The sequence below is a fragment of the Schistocerca cancellata genome, unplaced genomic scaffold, assembly GCF_023864275.1.
Source record: "Schistocerca cancellata isolate TAMUIC-IGC-003103 unplaced genomic scaffold, iqSchCanc2.1 HiC_scaffold_782, whole genome shotgun sequence".
In the NCBI taxonomy this organism is placed as follows: domain Eukaryota; kingdom Metazoa; phylum Arthropoda; class Insecta; order Orthoptera; family Acrididae; genus Schistocerca; species Schistocerca cancellata.
This window is the reverse complement of record NW_026046793.1, coordinates 3,240,053-3,258,431: the sequence shown is the minus strand read 5'-3', so window position 1 is coordinate 3,258,431 and position 18,379 is coordinate 3,240,053. Positions and strand designations below refer to the sequence as shown.

The window sequence follows — 18,379 nt, the reverse complement described above, 5'->3', positions numbered from 1 at the left end:
TTATCACATAGTACATTTTGCAGTTCATGCAGTTAAAATGTCACATCAGGGATGATGTTTAAATTTATTACTACTTTGCTGCTAACTCTATTACCAACACATTTAGCAGACAGTATTCACATTTGCTGCTGAATGTACCATAGAGGGAAGGGAGGGGGCAGACATGGACGAGGTGGAGGCGACAGATGGACGGAGAGGGGTGGGAGCATAATCGGTTGGGGGGGGGGGGGGGGTTGCATACACAGGCAGTGCCACATACTCAGATACTTATATATATGAAATCACAGTTGTGCATCGGTGCATTGCAAAGACCATTACTTTGTAGTAGTATATGAAGAAAGTAGTTTATTTTAATTTACATATTGCACAGATAAACGTGTAAAAACCTATAACTCAACCAGGTTCTTGCAAGTTAACAGAGCAACATAGCTTTTGTCAAGTATTAAAACAATATGATGTTATCTATAAATAAATTTGTAAATCCTAATTTTCAAATATGATTTCCCCACAACTTATTCCTTCATTTGCTTTCTTTCCACGAAAGCTGTTACACGATCCCAGTGAGCTGTATGCTGCAATATGTTCTTTCCATTTACAACCATATCTTCTGGAACACCTGTCTCAAATGGTTGTTGCCACCTAAAATATAGAAATAAAGTGCTTTTTGTGTTGATTACCCACAGCAACAGACAGTGGATGTAAGTGATACAATCAGCAAAGAACTACAAGCACAGATTCACAGGACATCACTGGCAGAAAGAGACTTATGACACTGATATCCAGCTACACATGTAACAATAAGGACAAATAAGATCAGGCATTAACTCACATGTACATGAATTTTTTATTGGATAGTCAGTTCACTAGAAAGGGAATCACATATTTAATAAACTGATAACATTCATCTACTGTTTCAAACAGACTGTCAGTAGATTAACATGTCCATTAAGTCTAAACACTATCTAATTCCTATAATGAATAACAAGTACGAATGCATAAGCACTTAAGATGGATACATATTCATGTTCGGTGAGGAAAATCGACCAAATTTCACAGTAATCAACTACAGTGGAGTCGCGAGAGGAGATCACTGACAGTTGCAACTGACTTGGTGCACCTGCTTTCCGCACGTACACAGTACCTCCATGTTGTCAGTGCTCTACAGACGACTATGCTCCGATCACAATTACTCAATAGTTGACGTCTGTCACTTGCTGCTACAGTTTTGCCACATCTGTTGCCGGCTACCGCTCTGTTACAGGCGGCACAGAAACACGGCGGGCTCGCTTCTCGAATGCTGTTATTGTGTAATGTAGAGCAATGTCTGAAGCGGTTGGCACGAGATAAGACAGCAATAGGAGATGATCTGTCCACAGCCGATTTTAAGTGACACACGACTTAATTGCGCCAGAAGGATCATTGTACAGCCCTGAATTTAAACTTGTGTCCTAAACTAAACAAAACCTAATGATTTGCAATGTAGCCAACAAAGTGGCAGTCAACAATCTACAGCAGAAGTAAAAAATCACAATCACTTTTTTCACGGCTATTAGAGTTAACCTCTACAAGCAAACTCTGAGACCGAAAAACTTCAGTTGCAGTGCTAAAAGCAAATTGTAAGTTCTCTCTCTGACTGATTATCTGAAACCATCCTCTCACTGCCTACACCAGCTGCCGTATTACCAACCATTGAGCAGTCCTGTTTGGCACTCAGTTGCAGGTTATAGACAGCACAAGCAGATTTCAATGAAAAGGGAATAATAGGAAGAAAAACAAGTGCAAATAGATTAAAATTCTGCTTCATGCAATGTCATGCGAAGCTCGTCTAACATAAGCTCGTCTCTAGGATTATAAAAACTGTATATGTAACGCTGAATTGCGCCTTGTGTATCAGGTATACTGAAATACAAAACAAGAGGGCCAGACTCAGGATTCGGGATCTGAAAACATCGTCAAGAAAGAAAGCCAGACAAGCACTTGGAAATGAACCAATTGCTGTGGCAGTTTGGCAACAGTGAATGTGTGTGACATTGAGCACTCCTATTTCAGGAAAGCAAATACAAAGCCAGAAGTGTCAACTAACACATAATTTTAATCATACTGTAGTTTCCACCAGTAGTTCCCATGGAAAGCTGGCAACAGTCCTCCCAGCAATCATCTGTTGCCAGCCACTCAATGCCTGCTGTGTGTGGTGAGCAGCACTATCTCCTTTCATATTGTCCATGTTCCATCCTGGGTTTTCTATCCTTTGAAAATTTGCTCTGACTGAGCTATTTTGCACAGATGAATTTGTATCCTGCATCAAACTGTAAGGAATCTAGCTATTACTTATACATCTTTATCCAAATGATTTGAAGGTTTCTCTCTAAATTACAATCTATCTATCATACATATAAAACGCAATGTCGTGAATGACTCATCACACCCAAACCAAACTGCCAAAGACAGGATCTTTAAATCTGGAGAGACTGTCGATCTTATACTGAAGCCATTGTTTAGGAAGGGATTTTTGAAATCCCACGCATAATAGAAGGAAAGCTTTTTGAAAATATTAGCTATTAAGTCGATTTCGAAGATAGCTCTAAAGAACTGAAGTTTCTTTGAAGCTACAGCTATGAAAATTGGTATTTGTCTTCTTGGTTATAGACATTTTTAAAAAATGTCGTGTTAGTGTTTTTGGAAATTACAATGCTAATGTGGTGAAACAGAGAATGAGATTGTTTATGCAAATATTTCATTATGAAGATATTTTAAAGCTAAATCTCAAAACTGCAATTTGGCTTCTCAGTTAGAAATAAAAAAAAACTAGCTGTTACACTGTTGCTGGAAATTCAACTCCTTAGGGAATGAAACGAGAGATAAAAGTGTGTAAGAAAATATTTTCTTGTATTAAAAAACATTTTAACGTTAAAAATCTGAAAATTGGTATTTCACTTATCAGTTACATATAAAAAATGTGTTTTAGGGATGAACATTTCTATGGAAATGTCTCCACAAGAATGCAAAAGGCATGATTAATGCCCATCTTTGACTCCAGCTAAAAGAATCACTTTTTGGTAAGAAGTACATTTGGGAAAGACCATGCTTCTATGGCCTTAATTTGCATGAAAAGTTTAGAAGTTAGTGCAATTTGTGAACAACATAAAAATTCAGTTTTAAAAAATCTGTGCAGAGCACACAGTCTGAGTGAGTGAAGCGGCAGATGCTAAGCTGGTAATCAATAAAACTAACTTTTACATGTAAATTATCTTTTCTGCAGAAGTTAGAATGGGTTAGACTTGTGAATAACTTAATCATGGGACTTTAAATTTAGATGCTTTATTACCAATATGAAAAAAAATGGCAAAAAAAAATAAATAATTTATCCACCGAGTTTTTCCTAAATACCCAGGTTTTTCTCAACCATGTAGAAGATGCCACCAGTGTGGAGCTGGAAAGAAAGAAAAAGAGAGAGAGAGAGAGTTATGGAATTATTAGGTTAAATGGTAACCTAACAGGAAGCAAACCATAGAAGATGGTTTAAAAACCACTGAGAACAAACATGTGGGCCGGGACTGTTTTTTAATATTAATCACATTATAAGGCTGCTGCACAACCATGCCACAATGGTTTGGAATAAATTTAGTAGAATGACAATATCAATTGGGAATTCTATCTGCTGTAGAGAAGCAATGCAAAGTTTGTAAATGTCTCGGAAAGCACTAGCACATGTTCACACAAGTAGGACCATCTAACCAGAGCTTCATAAAAGATGCATGTGAAACATGTCCTGTTACCTTCAGTTGCTACTTGCTGAGAATTTCCTCACTCATTGACAGCATTTGGGAGATTCAAATGCATTATTAGCAAGTTTCTTCTTCTGAGTGTATTGTACCAGAGTTCTTGAGAATTTTATTTTCTTACAAATAAGTGTACATATTGTGAGTCAGAATAGCAAAATATGAATAGAATGTGCTGTGTATCAGACAAATATTTGGAATATGGGTCCAGGGTGAAAGTGAGGTAAGTTGTGCATCCAGACCATACCTGAATAACAACTGAGAACTATAAACAGTGCAGATCCAGGTAAGGGTACACGTAATTCCAACAGAACAATATACCTGTAATGGTAATAGCTTGCTACCTATGCCACTTTTCCTGAGACTATTTTAACAAACGATACTGGAAATAATGTGTTTAGGACAGATCTTTAATGTGGGATACCAATCTGCACATTTCATTATACAAAAGCACGAGTAAAAAAAAAGGCACATTATCTTCGCATACATTTCAATTCAAATTCGGCACTTAGTTTGCTTCTGTCAGTCAAACACAGCACACGACATGTGATTAAAAGTAACACCACTATTTTATCACACATATAGATTGAATACATGCAATGAGCATTAAATGTGTAATTCAGGATCAAAAACTGCAAAACCTTTAAGATTGCAGCAGAGTTAACATACACTGCAAAAGATCTCTTTGAGACATTTTCCGCACAGTCTACTGCAATAAAGTGTTGAGAAATGTGCTACCTATAGATCTCATCTTGCAGTTGGGTCTTTGTATCAGTAGTTAGGAAAGCAGACACAGTCTAACTCATTTAGGGAACCCTGGAACCAAAATTACAAATGGTAAACGTCCCAAACCTTCCCTGGTGTGGCAACCGTAAGCAGCATCTGAGCTCTACTGGACGGTTTAATGATTGTGTGTGTGTTCTCTTCCTGTAGTCTTGGGAACTGTCATACTATACATTGGTTATAGAATACGAGTCATGTTGTAAGAATATACTCCAATCACAAGTAAATGAGATGAACAGTGAGAGCACTCAAGATGCCACATATACCTCTCATAGAAATGAAAACAACGAACTGGTGAACAAAGCAATTCGAATTGAAACTTCCAAAACAAAACGCAAGAGTAATAACGTGTGATACTTGTGTAGAACAAATAGGATGTACGTACTCCTGGAGGTCCCTTCCTCACACCTTGCTGTTTCAAACTGACATTACACTATGACACTGCAATAAATACTTCTGAATATGTATGTTACAGTTTTTATATTCTGTAACATAGTAGTCAGTCAGTCCACGAAGATATGAATTTTGTTCTTTCAATTATTTAAATCAAGATTATACACTGGACATCAATTGAAATATAGAAACATACATTTGCTGGAACTCACCATACAGCAATGAGGTCTCTTAATGATTGAACCAGTTGATCATTATTAGACAGTAAAGCATCCATATGTTGATTCCACTCACAGGTATTTGAGAATTTGTTGGAACTTTCAGATTCACGTGTTTCATCTGAGTGCATGCCAATGAGATGCTCTAAACGAGGATCGTCTGAAAATTATTTTTGTTTCATAAGCCATATCAAAGTTTCATCATCCTAATGATTTTACAGGTGTCACTTTGTTCTATTTTATTAAAAATGCAGCATTTTGCAGAAATTAATTCAGCCAGACCATCGTGAACACAGTTCTTACAAAGTTCTGGCACATAAATCTAAAGACCAATCATTATTTGCAATGTTTTTCCAAGTTACCATTTCTTACCTGCGAGGATAGACATTTCAGGTAAACTTAGTGTCACATGTCTTGCCATCCTCTTTTGCGCCACAAGATCCAGTATATAGAACAAGTCATTATATGCTGTACCAAAGTCCAATGTCTCTTGTAAAGTAGAATCTCTGTTCATCAGTGATACCATGGTTTCATGCAACTGCAATCAAAGAAAGATTGGGGGCACAATTTGGATATTGCAGTTCTGTCATTAACACCTCAAATAATAATAATAATAATAATAATAATAATAATAATAATAATAATAATAATAATAATAATAATATCCCGTGGAGGCCCGGGAAAAGAATAGGCCTCCGGTATGTTCTGCCAGTTGTAAAAGGCGACGAAAAGAACAAACCACTAATAGGGCTAGTGTGATTAGTTGGTTCAGGACAGAACTAAAGAAGCCTCGGACAAGCGCCGTCATGGTCGGGGACGACGCTTGAACCCTATGCCCGCGCACAATGGTAACGACACTGCTAGCCAACTGGAAAATTATTTAAATCCAAATAGAGGTGTTTTGCAAGATATGCTTCCTGCAACCACCCTAGAAGGAAAACAAAGACAGAGGATGAGATGGTCAGATGAAGTTAACCAACACCTCATGTTCTGTTATTACCAAGCAAGAAAACCTAGGAACCAACACAACTGGATACAGATCACAAGTATACACAAAATTTATTACCAGATACCCAGAATTAAAATTTTTAACAGAACAACGACTAGCTGATCAGATCCGTGTAATAATAAAAAATAACAGGATACCCCAGTCAGAATTAGAAAACATCAAACAACAAGTACAACAAATACTGGAACAAAATAATGTGCAATCAGAAGAAGAAGAAAATACAGTAATGGACTCAAACATCCCAGAGCAAACAAAGGACAACACACATCAATTTTAAACAATCAGAGGAAAACAAAATCTTCAGACAGCCACCAGAACAAGCACAAATAGAATACGAAGTGACACATGTTAGATATAGAAGATAAATTTCAGCTGACATATATAGAATACAAAGACACAAATACAGACATTAGACCATTCTTGCATAGACCGCCAAATAACCCACAAGTCGAAACAACAATAAAAACTACCAACGCAATCATACACAACAAAATAAATGAAAACACAACTATGGAAGAGTTACAACTACTGGTTTATATAGGAGCACTCACGACACTAAATATACACACTAGGCAGAGATCAGAACCAACCAACACACAGAAGAAACCCACAAAACCAGCTTGGCAACACAGGCTACCGATCAGAATAGAAAAACTGAGGAAAGACATCGGACAGCTAACACAATTTATAAAAAATGAAATGTCAGAAAAAAAAAAAAACACGAAAAAGTTTAGGTAAAATCTCACAACAAGAAGCGATAGAGCAATTAAATGAAAAGAAGCAGAAATTACAAGCATTGGCCAAACGACTTAGAAGATACAAAAAATGTGAAAATAGAAGGAAACAAAACCAAGCATTCAACACAAACCAAAAGAAATTTTACCAGACAATAGATAACACACACATTAAAATAGACAATCCACCAAACATAACAGACATGGAACACTTCTGGAGCAACATATGGTCAAACCTGGTACAACATAACAGGCATGCACGGTGGATACAAGCAGAAACAGACACATACAAGATGATACCACAAATGCCTGAAGTGATAATTTTGCAACATGAAGTCACCCAAGCAATTAATTCTACTCACAATTGGAAAGCCCCTGGAAAAGATAAAATAGCAAATTTCTGGCTAAAGTAGTTCACCTCAACACATTCACATCTAACTAAATTATTTAACAGTTACATTGCAGACCCATACACATTCCCTGATACACTTACACATGGAATAACTTATCTTCAACCTAAAGATCAAGCAGACACAGCAAACCCAGCTAAATATCGCCCCATAACATGCCTACCAACAATATACAAAATATTAACTTCAGTCATTACACAGAAATTAATGACACATACAACACAGAACAAAATTATAAATGAAGAACAAAAAGGCTGTTGCAAAGGAGCTCGAGGATGTAAAGAGCAACTGATAATAGATGCAGAGGTGACATATCAAGCTAAAACTAAACAAAGGTCGCTACACTACGCATACATTGATTACCAAAAAGCTTTTGATAGTGTACCCCATTCATGGTTACTACAAATATTGGAAATATACAAAGTAGATCCTAAATTGATACAGTTCCTAAACATAGAAATGAAAAATTGGAAAACTATACTTAATATCCAAACAAATTCAAATAATCACACATCACAGCCAATACAGATTAAGTGTGGAATATACCAAGGAGACTCATTAAGTCCTTTCTGGTTCTGCCTTGCTCTGAACCCACTATCCAACATGCTAAATAATACATATTATGGATACAATGTTACTGGAACATACCTGCACAAAATCACACCTTTGCTATACATGGATGATCTAAAACTACTGGCAGCAACCAATCAACAACTCAACCAATTACTAAAGATAACAGAAGTATTCAGCAATGATATATAAATATGGCTTTTGGAACAGACAAATTTAAGAAAAATAGCATTGTCAAGGGAAAACACACTAAACAAGAAGATTACATATTGGAGAACCACAGCGACTGCATAGAAGCAATGGAAAAAACAGATGCCTATAAATATCTAGGATACACACAAAAAATAGGAATAGATAATACAAATATTAAAGAAGAACTAAAACAAAAATATAGACAGAGACTAACAAAAATACTGAAAACAGAATTGACAGCAAGAAACAAGACAAAAGCTATAAATACTTATGCTATACGAATATTGACTTACTCATTTGGAGTAGTGAAATGGAGTAACACAGACCTAGAAGCACTCAATACACTTACACGATCACAATGCCACAAATATAGAATACATCACATACATTCAGCAACAGAAAGATTCACATTAAGCAAAACGGAAGGAGGAAGGGGATTTATTGACATAAAAAACCTACATTACGGACATGTAGACAATTTAAGAAAATTCTTTCTAGAACGAGCAGAAACTAGCAAAATACACAAAGCAATCACTCATATAAATACATTGGCTACACCACTGCAATTTCATAACCACTTCTACAATCCTTTAGATCACATAACATCAACAGATACAAAAAAAGTAAATTGGAGAAAGAAAACACTACATGGCACAGCCACACATCGATCAAGACGCATCCAACACATGGCTAAGAAAAGGCAATATATACAGTGAGATGGAAGGATTCATGATTGCAATACAGGATCAAATAATAAACACCAGATATTACAGCAAGCATATTATTAAAGGTCCCAATACCACAACAGATAAAGACAGACTTTGCAAACAACAAATAGAAACAGTAGATCACATCACAAGTGGATGTACAATACTAGCAGATACAGAATACCGCAGAAGACATGACAATGTAGCAAAAATAATACATCAACAGCTTGCCTTACAACATAAACTTATAAAACAACACGTTCCCACATACAAGTATGTACCACAAAATGTACTGGAGAATGATGAATACAAATTATACTGGAACAGAACCATTGTAACAGATAAAACAACACCACATAACAAACCTGACATCATACTCACCAATAAAAAGAAGAAATTAACACAACTAATCGAAATATCCATACCCAATACAACAAATATACAAAAGAAAACAGGAGAAAAAATTGAAAAATACATCCAACTGGCTGAGGAAGTCAAGGACATGTGGCATCAGGATAAAGTTGACATTATACCAATTATACTATCAACTACAGGAGTCATACCACACAATATCCACCAGTACATCAATGCAATACAGCTACATCCAAACTTATATATACAATTACAGAAATCCGTAATTATTGATACATGTTCAATTACCCGAAAGTTCCTAAATGCAATATATCGTACAGTTAAAAGGAAGTGACGCTTGATCAAGGTCCACGTCACTTTCCATTTTTAACCAGACTTAACGTCTGAGAAAGTAAAGAAATAATAATAATAATAATAATAATAATAATAATAATAATAATAATAATAATAGCTCCTGTATAAAAAAAAAATGGCAGACTCGATTCTAAGAGAGATGAAATCATTTATTACAGAAAATCTATTTCATTCACTACAGGACCCTCTTCAGTGCAAATATTAGTTTTAAAATTTGTGCAATAAAAGCACATATTATAACTTCAACATGACCTCAACACACAATAAACGTTGGATGAGGAGGATGTTGATGATTGGTTTGTGGGCTGATTAACCGCACGGTCATCAGTGCCTGTACAGTGTCCCAGTCTTTACACAGTCAAATTTTAGCCATGTTCACAAATAATGATGATGTTGAAATGATGGCGCAACACAAACACCCAGTGCCTGGGCAGATAAAATGGCCGAACCAGCCGGGAATCGAACCCGGGACTCTGTGATCCAGAGGCAGCAACGCTAGCCATTAGACCACAAGCTGCGGACGGCCATGTTGAAGTTGTTAGTATGTGCTTTTATTACACGAGTCTTCAATACTTATTTTTGTACTGAAAATGGCCATGCGGTGACAAATCAATTTGCTGTAATAAATTATTTCAAATCTCTTACAACTGACGCTGCCATTTTTCTTGTTTACAGCACTAATACTGTGGTAGTTGAGAACATGGTTTCCAGAGGAATCCAACCTCAATAAAAATAATTTACAACTACAGAAACTAACTTACAAAAATGAATTTTAAAGGGGAAAAAAACATTTTCTCAGCTTCCGGAATGTGTTCGACACAATTTCATACCTTTGACAACAAAACAGGAGCATATGGAATATTGGACAAGCTGAGTGATTGGACTGAAGATTTTCTAGGTAACAGAAAACAACATGTCATTTTCAATAGAGAGAAACCTTCAGATGTACAATACATAAATGTCCTAATGTTGAAAGTACCATGAAGATATTCATGGAAAATACTGTTGTGTACAGAGATGTTGCAACACTAGGAAATTGAATCGAAATCCAACACAATCTGCAAATGATCAATGCTTGGTGCAGGGATTGGCAGGTGACCCTCAACGTAAAACAAATTTAATGAATTGCAAATAAATAGGCAGGAAGACCCACTGCTATATGGCTGAACAACTGCAGAACACTCACTGGATGCAATCACTCCCATAAAACATCTAGGAATGTACGTATGGAGCAGTTTAAAGTGGAATGAACACATGAAACTTATTGCTGCGGCTGACACCAAACAGACTCATTGGAAGATCCTGTGGAGATGGAGGCAACCCACAATGCAGGCAGCTTACAAAACCCTTGTTCAACCAATACTTTATGAACCTCGTCAGGCTGGTTTCTGTATCAGACAGGAAAGACACAAGAACAAGGGCATTCAAAGAAGAGCAGCACATTTCGTTAAAGGTTCATTTAGTAAGAGAGTGAAGATGATGCTCAGCTAATCCCAGAGTGACGCTGCAAGAGAAGCATTCTGCACCACTGTGCTCTTTACTGTCAAAACTTCCAAGAGCGTACATTCCTAGAATATATATATGAAGATAGTAATTGTACTTGAGAGAACAGATACCATTGATGACTGTGCAGCTTCTCTAGAATGAATGATACTTGAAACCTTCAGCTGCCTACAGGTGTTGATATACCTCGATGGGGACAGCTGAAAATGTGCCCCCCGACCGGGACTCGAACCCGGGATCTCCTGCTTACATGGCACACACACACACACATTTTCAGCTGTCCCCATCGAGGTATATCAACAACACCTGTCAGCAGATAAGGGTTTTAATTAATTATCATTTATTCTAGAGAAGCTGCACGGTGATCAATGGTATCTGTTCTTTCGAGAACAATTACTATCTTCATATATATAGTTAAAGGCTATCCAGCCATTGACGTTCGTCTGTGCAAATGCGCACAGGTTGCCTGAACTCTTATGGGAATAGACAACTTGGTGTGCGCGAGTAATGAGTGGAAGGGCAAATATCTATTAGGTACATTACGTATATAGACGGTGGACAGTTGGGAATGTGGGTCTCACGGGAAGCGTGCAAGGGATAAGTCCCTGCAGTCGCACTATTCGTCTGTACCCTCGGTGGCTCAGACGGATAGAGCGTCTGCCATGTAAGCAGGAGATCCTGGGTTCAAGTCCCGGTCGGGGAACACATTTTCAGCTGTCCCCATCGACGTATATCAACAACACCTGTCGGGAGCTGAGGGTTTCAATTAATTATCATTCCTAGAAGAGTTACTAGTATATTGCTTCCTACAACATGTACAGGGTGTACATATAGTCCGGGAACACTCAATTATTTATTGCACAAGAACCAAACATTGGACAGATATTATACATGTCATTTTGAAGAGAAACCCTGAAAGTTTTTTTTTTATGTATACCACCACAGCGTAGTTTGGTAAGTTGCTGATAATCAGTGCTAGTTGCAAATGTAGCGCGTTCAGGTGCAGAGCAAGCTTTCTGTGTGTTGGAATTCGAGAAAAACAAGTGTGCTACAGCTGTTCAATGATTGTTTAGAACCAAGTATGGCAAGAAGCCACCAACATGGAAGGCCATTTACCACTGGCACAACAAATTTGTTACGACGGGTTTCTTGTGCCCGACAGAGAGAGGCAGATGTCCCAGTGCAAGTGAAGTGAATGTGGAGCACGTACGAGAGACATTTGTAAAGACTCCAAAGGAATCTGCTCCAATGACAGTGTGGAAAGTCCTGTGACAGAAGCTGTCCATGAAACCATTCAAATTGGAGCTAGTGCAGAAGCTCAATGACGACAAAGACAAGTGTTTTGAGTTTTGTTTGCAGTTGCAACAATTGAATGAGGATGGGGATGGCATTGTTGATCGCTTAATTTTTAGCGATGAAGCCACTTTTCACACTAATGGGAAAGTGAACAGGCATAATTGTTGAATATGGGGTTCAAAGCATCCACATGAATGCATTGAATTTGAGCACGATTCCCCAAAGGTAAATGTTCTTTGTGCTGTGTCGCGTCAAAAACTGTACAGGCCACATTGTTCTTTGCCGAGAGTACTGTCACTGGATATTCCTACTTGGACATGTTGGGGCAATGGCTGATGCCTCAAATGCAATCAGACTCTCCGTTCATCTTTCAGCAGGATGGGGCTCCACCCCGTTTTCATTGCGAAGTTCATCGGTACCTGAACACGGAGCTGCCGCATCGATAGATCGTCCTTGCTACAAAAGGGGACAGCTGTTTCATGAAAGGGCCTTCCCGATCACCAGATCTCACTCCGTGTGACTTTTTAATGTGGGGACACATAGATCTGGTGTATGTACCGCCCTAGCATGTGATGTAGCAGAGCTCTGGGAGAGAATACGGGAAGCGACTGCCGCAGTCGACGATAATTTAAAGTATTCTTGAACTTTATGTACACACTATTTCGCGACAAGACCGTGGAGGGAAAATTAGAGATACCCCAGACCTCACATGAAAGCTTATCAGCAATCTTTCTTCCCACGAGTCATTTGTGAATGGAATGGGGAAGAGTGTGGGGGTGCGACATTGATACATAACGTACCATCCACCCTCACCTGACTTTGCTTTGTGGAGTATAGATGTAGATGTAGGGAATGGTGATAACCAGCTGACTGCACTTACTTCCATGATCTCATACATTACTGAAATAATTTCAACACAATTTAACCATTGTATCATAACGGAAGCGCATGATCCCTCCTCCATTCTAATATTTTTATTGAACAAATTTTCACATGTCTTCATGTAGCTTAGTCTACCAACAACAAGTAAGGCACTCCTTCCTTTCTTTGGTGTACGAGGGTGGTTTGAAAAGTTCTCGGAATCACCACAAGAGGTCAGCACCAGCACAACGAGTGTTTCACGTGATATTCATTGGACTGTTGTCTGTAAACAGGTGTCATGCTCTCGGAAGAGAGCTGTGGCTGTGACTTGGCTCTGTTGCTCCCACGTAGTGATTTGCAAAGATGGGGGGAAAAAGGAAGAAAAAAAAAAAAATGAAAATTCAAGATTCGAGCAGAGATTGAGAACTTTGTAAAGAAATGTATGAAAGCAAAGGACATTCATGCCGATTTCCAGAATACACTAGGGGACAATGCATCTTCATATACAACTGTTGCCAAGTGGGTGAACGAATTTACATTTGGTCGAGAGATCTTAGATGATTCGCACAGTGGCCGGCCAAGACGTGTCACTACTCCAGAAATCATTGCATAAGTGCACAAAATAGGTGTGGAGGATCGCCCATTGAAAATGCGTTAAATTGCTCACACTTGCCAGATATCATCTGAAAAGGTATATCGCATTTAAACTGAAGAATTAGAAATGAAAATATTATCTGCAAGATGGGTGCTGCGACTCTTGACATGTGCCCCCACACGTGCCAGCGGCATGGCAAAATTACACGAACTAAGGTATAAATTGTTGTCACACCTACTTTATTCACCTGATATGGCTCTGACAGACTTCCATCTCTTCCCAAAACTAAAAATTTTTCTTGGTGGACGCAGATTCACTTCAAATGAAGAATTGATAGCTGGAATTAACAATTCTTTTGCAAGTCTGGAGGAAACTCATTTTCGAGATGGGATCAAGGCACTGGAACATTGTTGGACCAAGTGCATTAGTCTACAAGGAGACTACACTGAAAAATGAAAAAAATGTTTCAGTGATGTAAGTACTTTTTTTTCTATTCCATTCTGAGAACTTTTCAAACCATCCTCATATCTTAATTAAATTTCCAGCTTCGTATAAAATGCCAAGGTGTTCCTTCCACTTAGTGATACCTGCAACACTTTCTAAAATCTAACAATATTATGGAAAGGACAGCTGCTACTCATCATATAGCACAGGTGCCGAGTTGCAGAAAGGCACAACAAAAAACTGTCAGAAAATCAGCTTTCAGCCAACAAGATATTTATCAAAAATATGCTCCCCCTCCCTCTTCTCCACACACAAATACAACCTATGTTTGTGCCTATCTGCAACTCAGCATCTCCGGTATATGGTGAGAAGCAACTATCCTTTTCATAATACTGTTGCATTCCAACCTGAATTTTCCATTGTTTGACTTTCTACAATCTTTTCTTCATTAAGCACTAACCTCCATACTATTAGGTTGCTGCGTAAGTTCATAGCATTTGTACCTAAGCTTATTAAACACAACAGATACACGTAACAAGGATTTAGTCATCACTGACATATTCTTCTTCAATGTTTACAACAGTCTGCCAATGCCAGGGTAACTTTCCAATTAAACTGTAGGAATCATGTGGCTATCAGGTGAAGAACTAGTCGAGCCATGCTCAGAGGGTGTTTCCATCTGGAAAGGGAGTACCTTGAAAGCTGTTTGATAGAGAGCAGAGAACGTGGAAATCTGAGGTCGCAAAATCAGGTGAATAAGGTGGGTGCGGAGTGACTTTCCAACCCAGCTCCAGTATTACTTTTCAGTCCTGCAGAATGCAGGAGGACATTACTGTGGAGTAGCATCACATCACGCTATCTTCCCGGTCATTGTTCTTGGATTGCATTTGCCAGACATTTCAGTTGTTGTCAGTAAATGTCAGCAGTAATGGTTACGCCTTAGCGAAGCAATTTGTAGTACACCATACCGTCATTGTTCTACCAGATGCATAACATTATCTTTTGTGGATGCATGCACGTCTTGTACAGTGAGTAGCTGCTGCGTTTTCCTTAAGTTAGCATAAAGACATCATTTCTCAACAACAACAACAACAACATACAAATGGTCGGTGTTGTTCATGAGCTAATTGATGACACAAGCGGAGATGCATATATGGCCACCCACTCAATTTTGTGATTTTGGCTTGGGCCATGTGCTACCCAAATATCTAATTTTTTTTTACCCTTCCCCACTGCATGCAAATATCTTCTTGTTGTCTTCAGTCCTGAGACTGGTTTGATGCAGCTCTCCATGCTACTCTATCCTGTGCAAGCTGCTTCATCTCCCAGTACCTACTGCAACCTACATCCTTCTGAATCTGCTTAGTGTAGTCATCTCTTGGTCTCCCTCTACTATTTTTACCATCCACGCTGCCCTTCAATGCTAAATTGGTCCTCCCTTGATGCCTAAGAACATGTCCTACCAAACGATCCCTTCTTCTAGTCAAGTTGTGCCACAAACTCCTCTTCTCCCCAATCCTATTCAATACCTCCTCATTAGTTATGTGATCAACCCATCTAATCTTCAGTATTCTTCTGTAGCACCACATTTCGAAAGCTGATATTCTATTCTTGTCCGAACTATTTATCATCCATGTTTCACTTCCACACATGGCTACACTCCTCACAAATACTTTCAGAAACGACTTCCTGACACTTAAATCTATACTTGATGTTAACAAATTTCTCTTGTTCAGAAACGCGTTCCTTGCCATTGTCAGTCTACATTTTATATCCTCTCTACTTCGACCATCATCAGTTATTTTGCTCCCCAAATAGCAAAACTCGTTTACTACTATAAGTGTCATTTCCTAATCTAATTCCCTCAGCATCACCCAATTTAATTCGACTACATTCCATTATCCTCGTTTTGCTTTTATTGGTGTTCATCTTATATCCTCCTTTCAAGACACTGTCAATTCTGTTCAACTGCTCTTCCAAGTACTTTGCTGTGTCTGACAGAATTACAATGTCATCGGCAAACCTCAAAGTTTTTATTTCTTCTCCATGGATTTTAATACCTACTCCGAACTTTCCTTTTGTTTCCTTTACTGCTTGCTCAATATACAGATTGAATAACATTGGGGATAGGCTACAACCCTGTCTCACTCTCTTCCCAACCACTGCTTGCCCCTCGACACTTATAACTGCCATCTGGTTTCTGTACAAATTGTAAATAGCCTTTCACTCCCTGTATTTTACCCCTGCAACCTTCAGAATTTGAGAGTATTCCAGTCAACATTGTAAAAGCTTTCTCTAAGTCTACAAATGCTAGGAACATAGGTTTGCCTTTTCTTAATCTAGCTTCTAAGATAAGTCATAGGGGTCAGTATTGCCTCACGTGTTCCATTACTTCTACGGAATCCAAACTGATCTTCGTTTTCCTACTGTCGAATTCCAGTCACCCATGACTATTAAATTTTCGTCTCCCTTCACTACTTGAATAATTTCTTTTATCTCATCATACATTTCATCAGTTTCTTCATCATCTGCAGAGGTTGTAGGCATATAAACTTTTACTACTGTAGTAGGCGCGGGCTTCATGTCTATCTTGGCCACAATAATGCGTTCACTATGCTGTTGGTAGTAGCTTACTCGCACTCTTATTTTTTTATCCATTATTAAACCTATTCCTGCATTACCCCTATTTGATTTTGTATTTATAACTCTGTATCCACCTGACCTAAAGTCTTGTTCCTTCTGCTATCGAACTTCACTAATTCCCACTATATCTAACTTTAGCCAATCCATTTCCCTTTTTAAATTTTCTCACCTACATGCCCGATTAAGGGATCTGACATTCCACACTCTGATCCGTAGAACGCTAGTTTTCTTTCTCCCGAGTCCTCTCGAGTAGTCCCCACCCGGAGATCCGAATGGGGGACTATTTTACCTCCGGAATATTTTACCCAAGAGGACGCCATCATTTAATCATACAGTAAAGCTGCATGCCCTCGGGAAAAATTACGGCTGTAGTTTCCCATTGCTTTCAACCGTTCGCAGTACCAAAACAGCAAGGCCGTTTTGGTTAGTGTTACAGGGCCAGATCAGTCAATCATCCAGACTGTTGCCCCTGCAACTACTGAAAAGGCTACTGCCCCTCTTCAGGAACCACACCTTTGTCTGGCCTCTCAACAGATGCCCCTCTGTTGTGGTTGGACCTACGGTATGGCTATCTGTATCATTGAGGCACACCAGCCTCCCCACTAACGGCACGGTCCATGGTTCATGGGGGGATTTATTCCAATTCTACAATAAATATAACAGTACAACTGCCTACGAGAGCATAGGCTTTTACAGCCTTTGTCATCTTCAATAAAACAGTTCTGGGTGTAAAACCATGTTATGTTGATGCCACTATACTCAGAGGCAGTTTATTGAAGAAACAATAGTTTAAACTACAGCCAAAGATAGTTTCGTCTTATGTTCCCAAACACAAGCTGTAACATTTCTTCTGTAACAGAAGCAGTGAAAGTAGATATTGCAGTTTTCCATTCATTGATGGATTTTGGACAGTTGCTTTTGCTAAACCCCGGGAAAAAAAAATGGTCAGGTGGTGTTAGGTCAGGCGATCGTGGAGGCCAAAGTCAGTTAAATAATGCGATCACCAAAAAACATCAGCAAGCAGTGACATTGAAATGCGAGCTGTATGTGAAGTTACACCATCTTGTTGAAAATAACTGGTTAACAATTATACGGCACTGCAGAGAGACTTTGTGAATGTTGGGAGAGTCCACTTGATGGGAAGTAACACAGGCTTCAAACTGTGTGCGTCTGCACGCGTGTGCGCCCCCTGTATGTGTACGCACTGAATTGAGTCTATCAGTTCTAGTGGGCGCCTGTATAACACTCGTCATGTGGTGCAAGGAAAGATGAACATGACAGAATAATATTAAGTAGTAGCAAGTAAGTCGCAGAACATATACTGTGCATGGCTGTTTTCGTGTTTGCAGACATTAAGCGGGCAGTGTGGAATACAAGGAAACAGCAAGAAGTGGTGACAAATTGCTTCACCCGCTGTGGGTGGCACATTTTACGTTTTGTGGTGGTGGCTTGGCAGTGGCTTGACTGTCAAAGAGCAACCACACTCTCCAAAAATTAACATGAGAGACAGGATGGT

The 18,379-nt window shown here is 38.7% G+C and overlaps 1 protein-coding gene across 1 annotated transcript in view; it reads right to left on the bottom strand.

Moving 5' to 3' along the window:
- Nucleotides 1-350: 350 nt before the first annotated feature.
- LOC126143136 (uncharacterized) overlaps nt 351-18,379 on the bottom strand; it is a 39,244-nt gene continuing 21,215 nt past the window's right edge. Inside the window, exons 4-6 of the mRNA XM_049915347.1 lie at nt 5,546-5,711; nt 5,168-5,333; nt 351-639 (exon numbers count right to left, since the gene is read on the bottom strand). Of these exons, the coding sequence (XP_049771304.1) occupies nt 513-639; nt 5,168-5,333; nt 5,546-5,711 (459 nt within the window). The 3' untranslated portion in view covers nt 351-512. The remainder of the gene's footprint in view (nt 640-5,167; nt 5,334-5,545; nt 5,712-18,379) is intronic.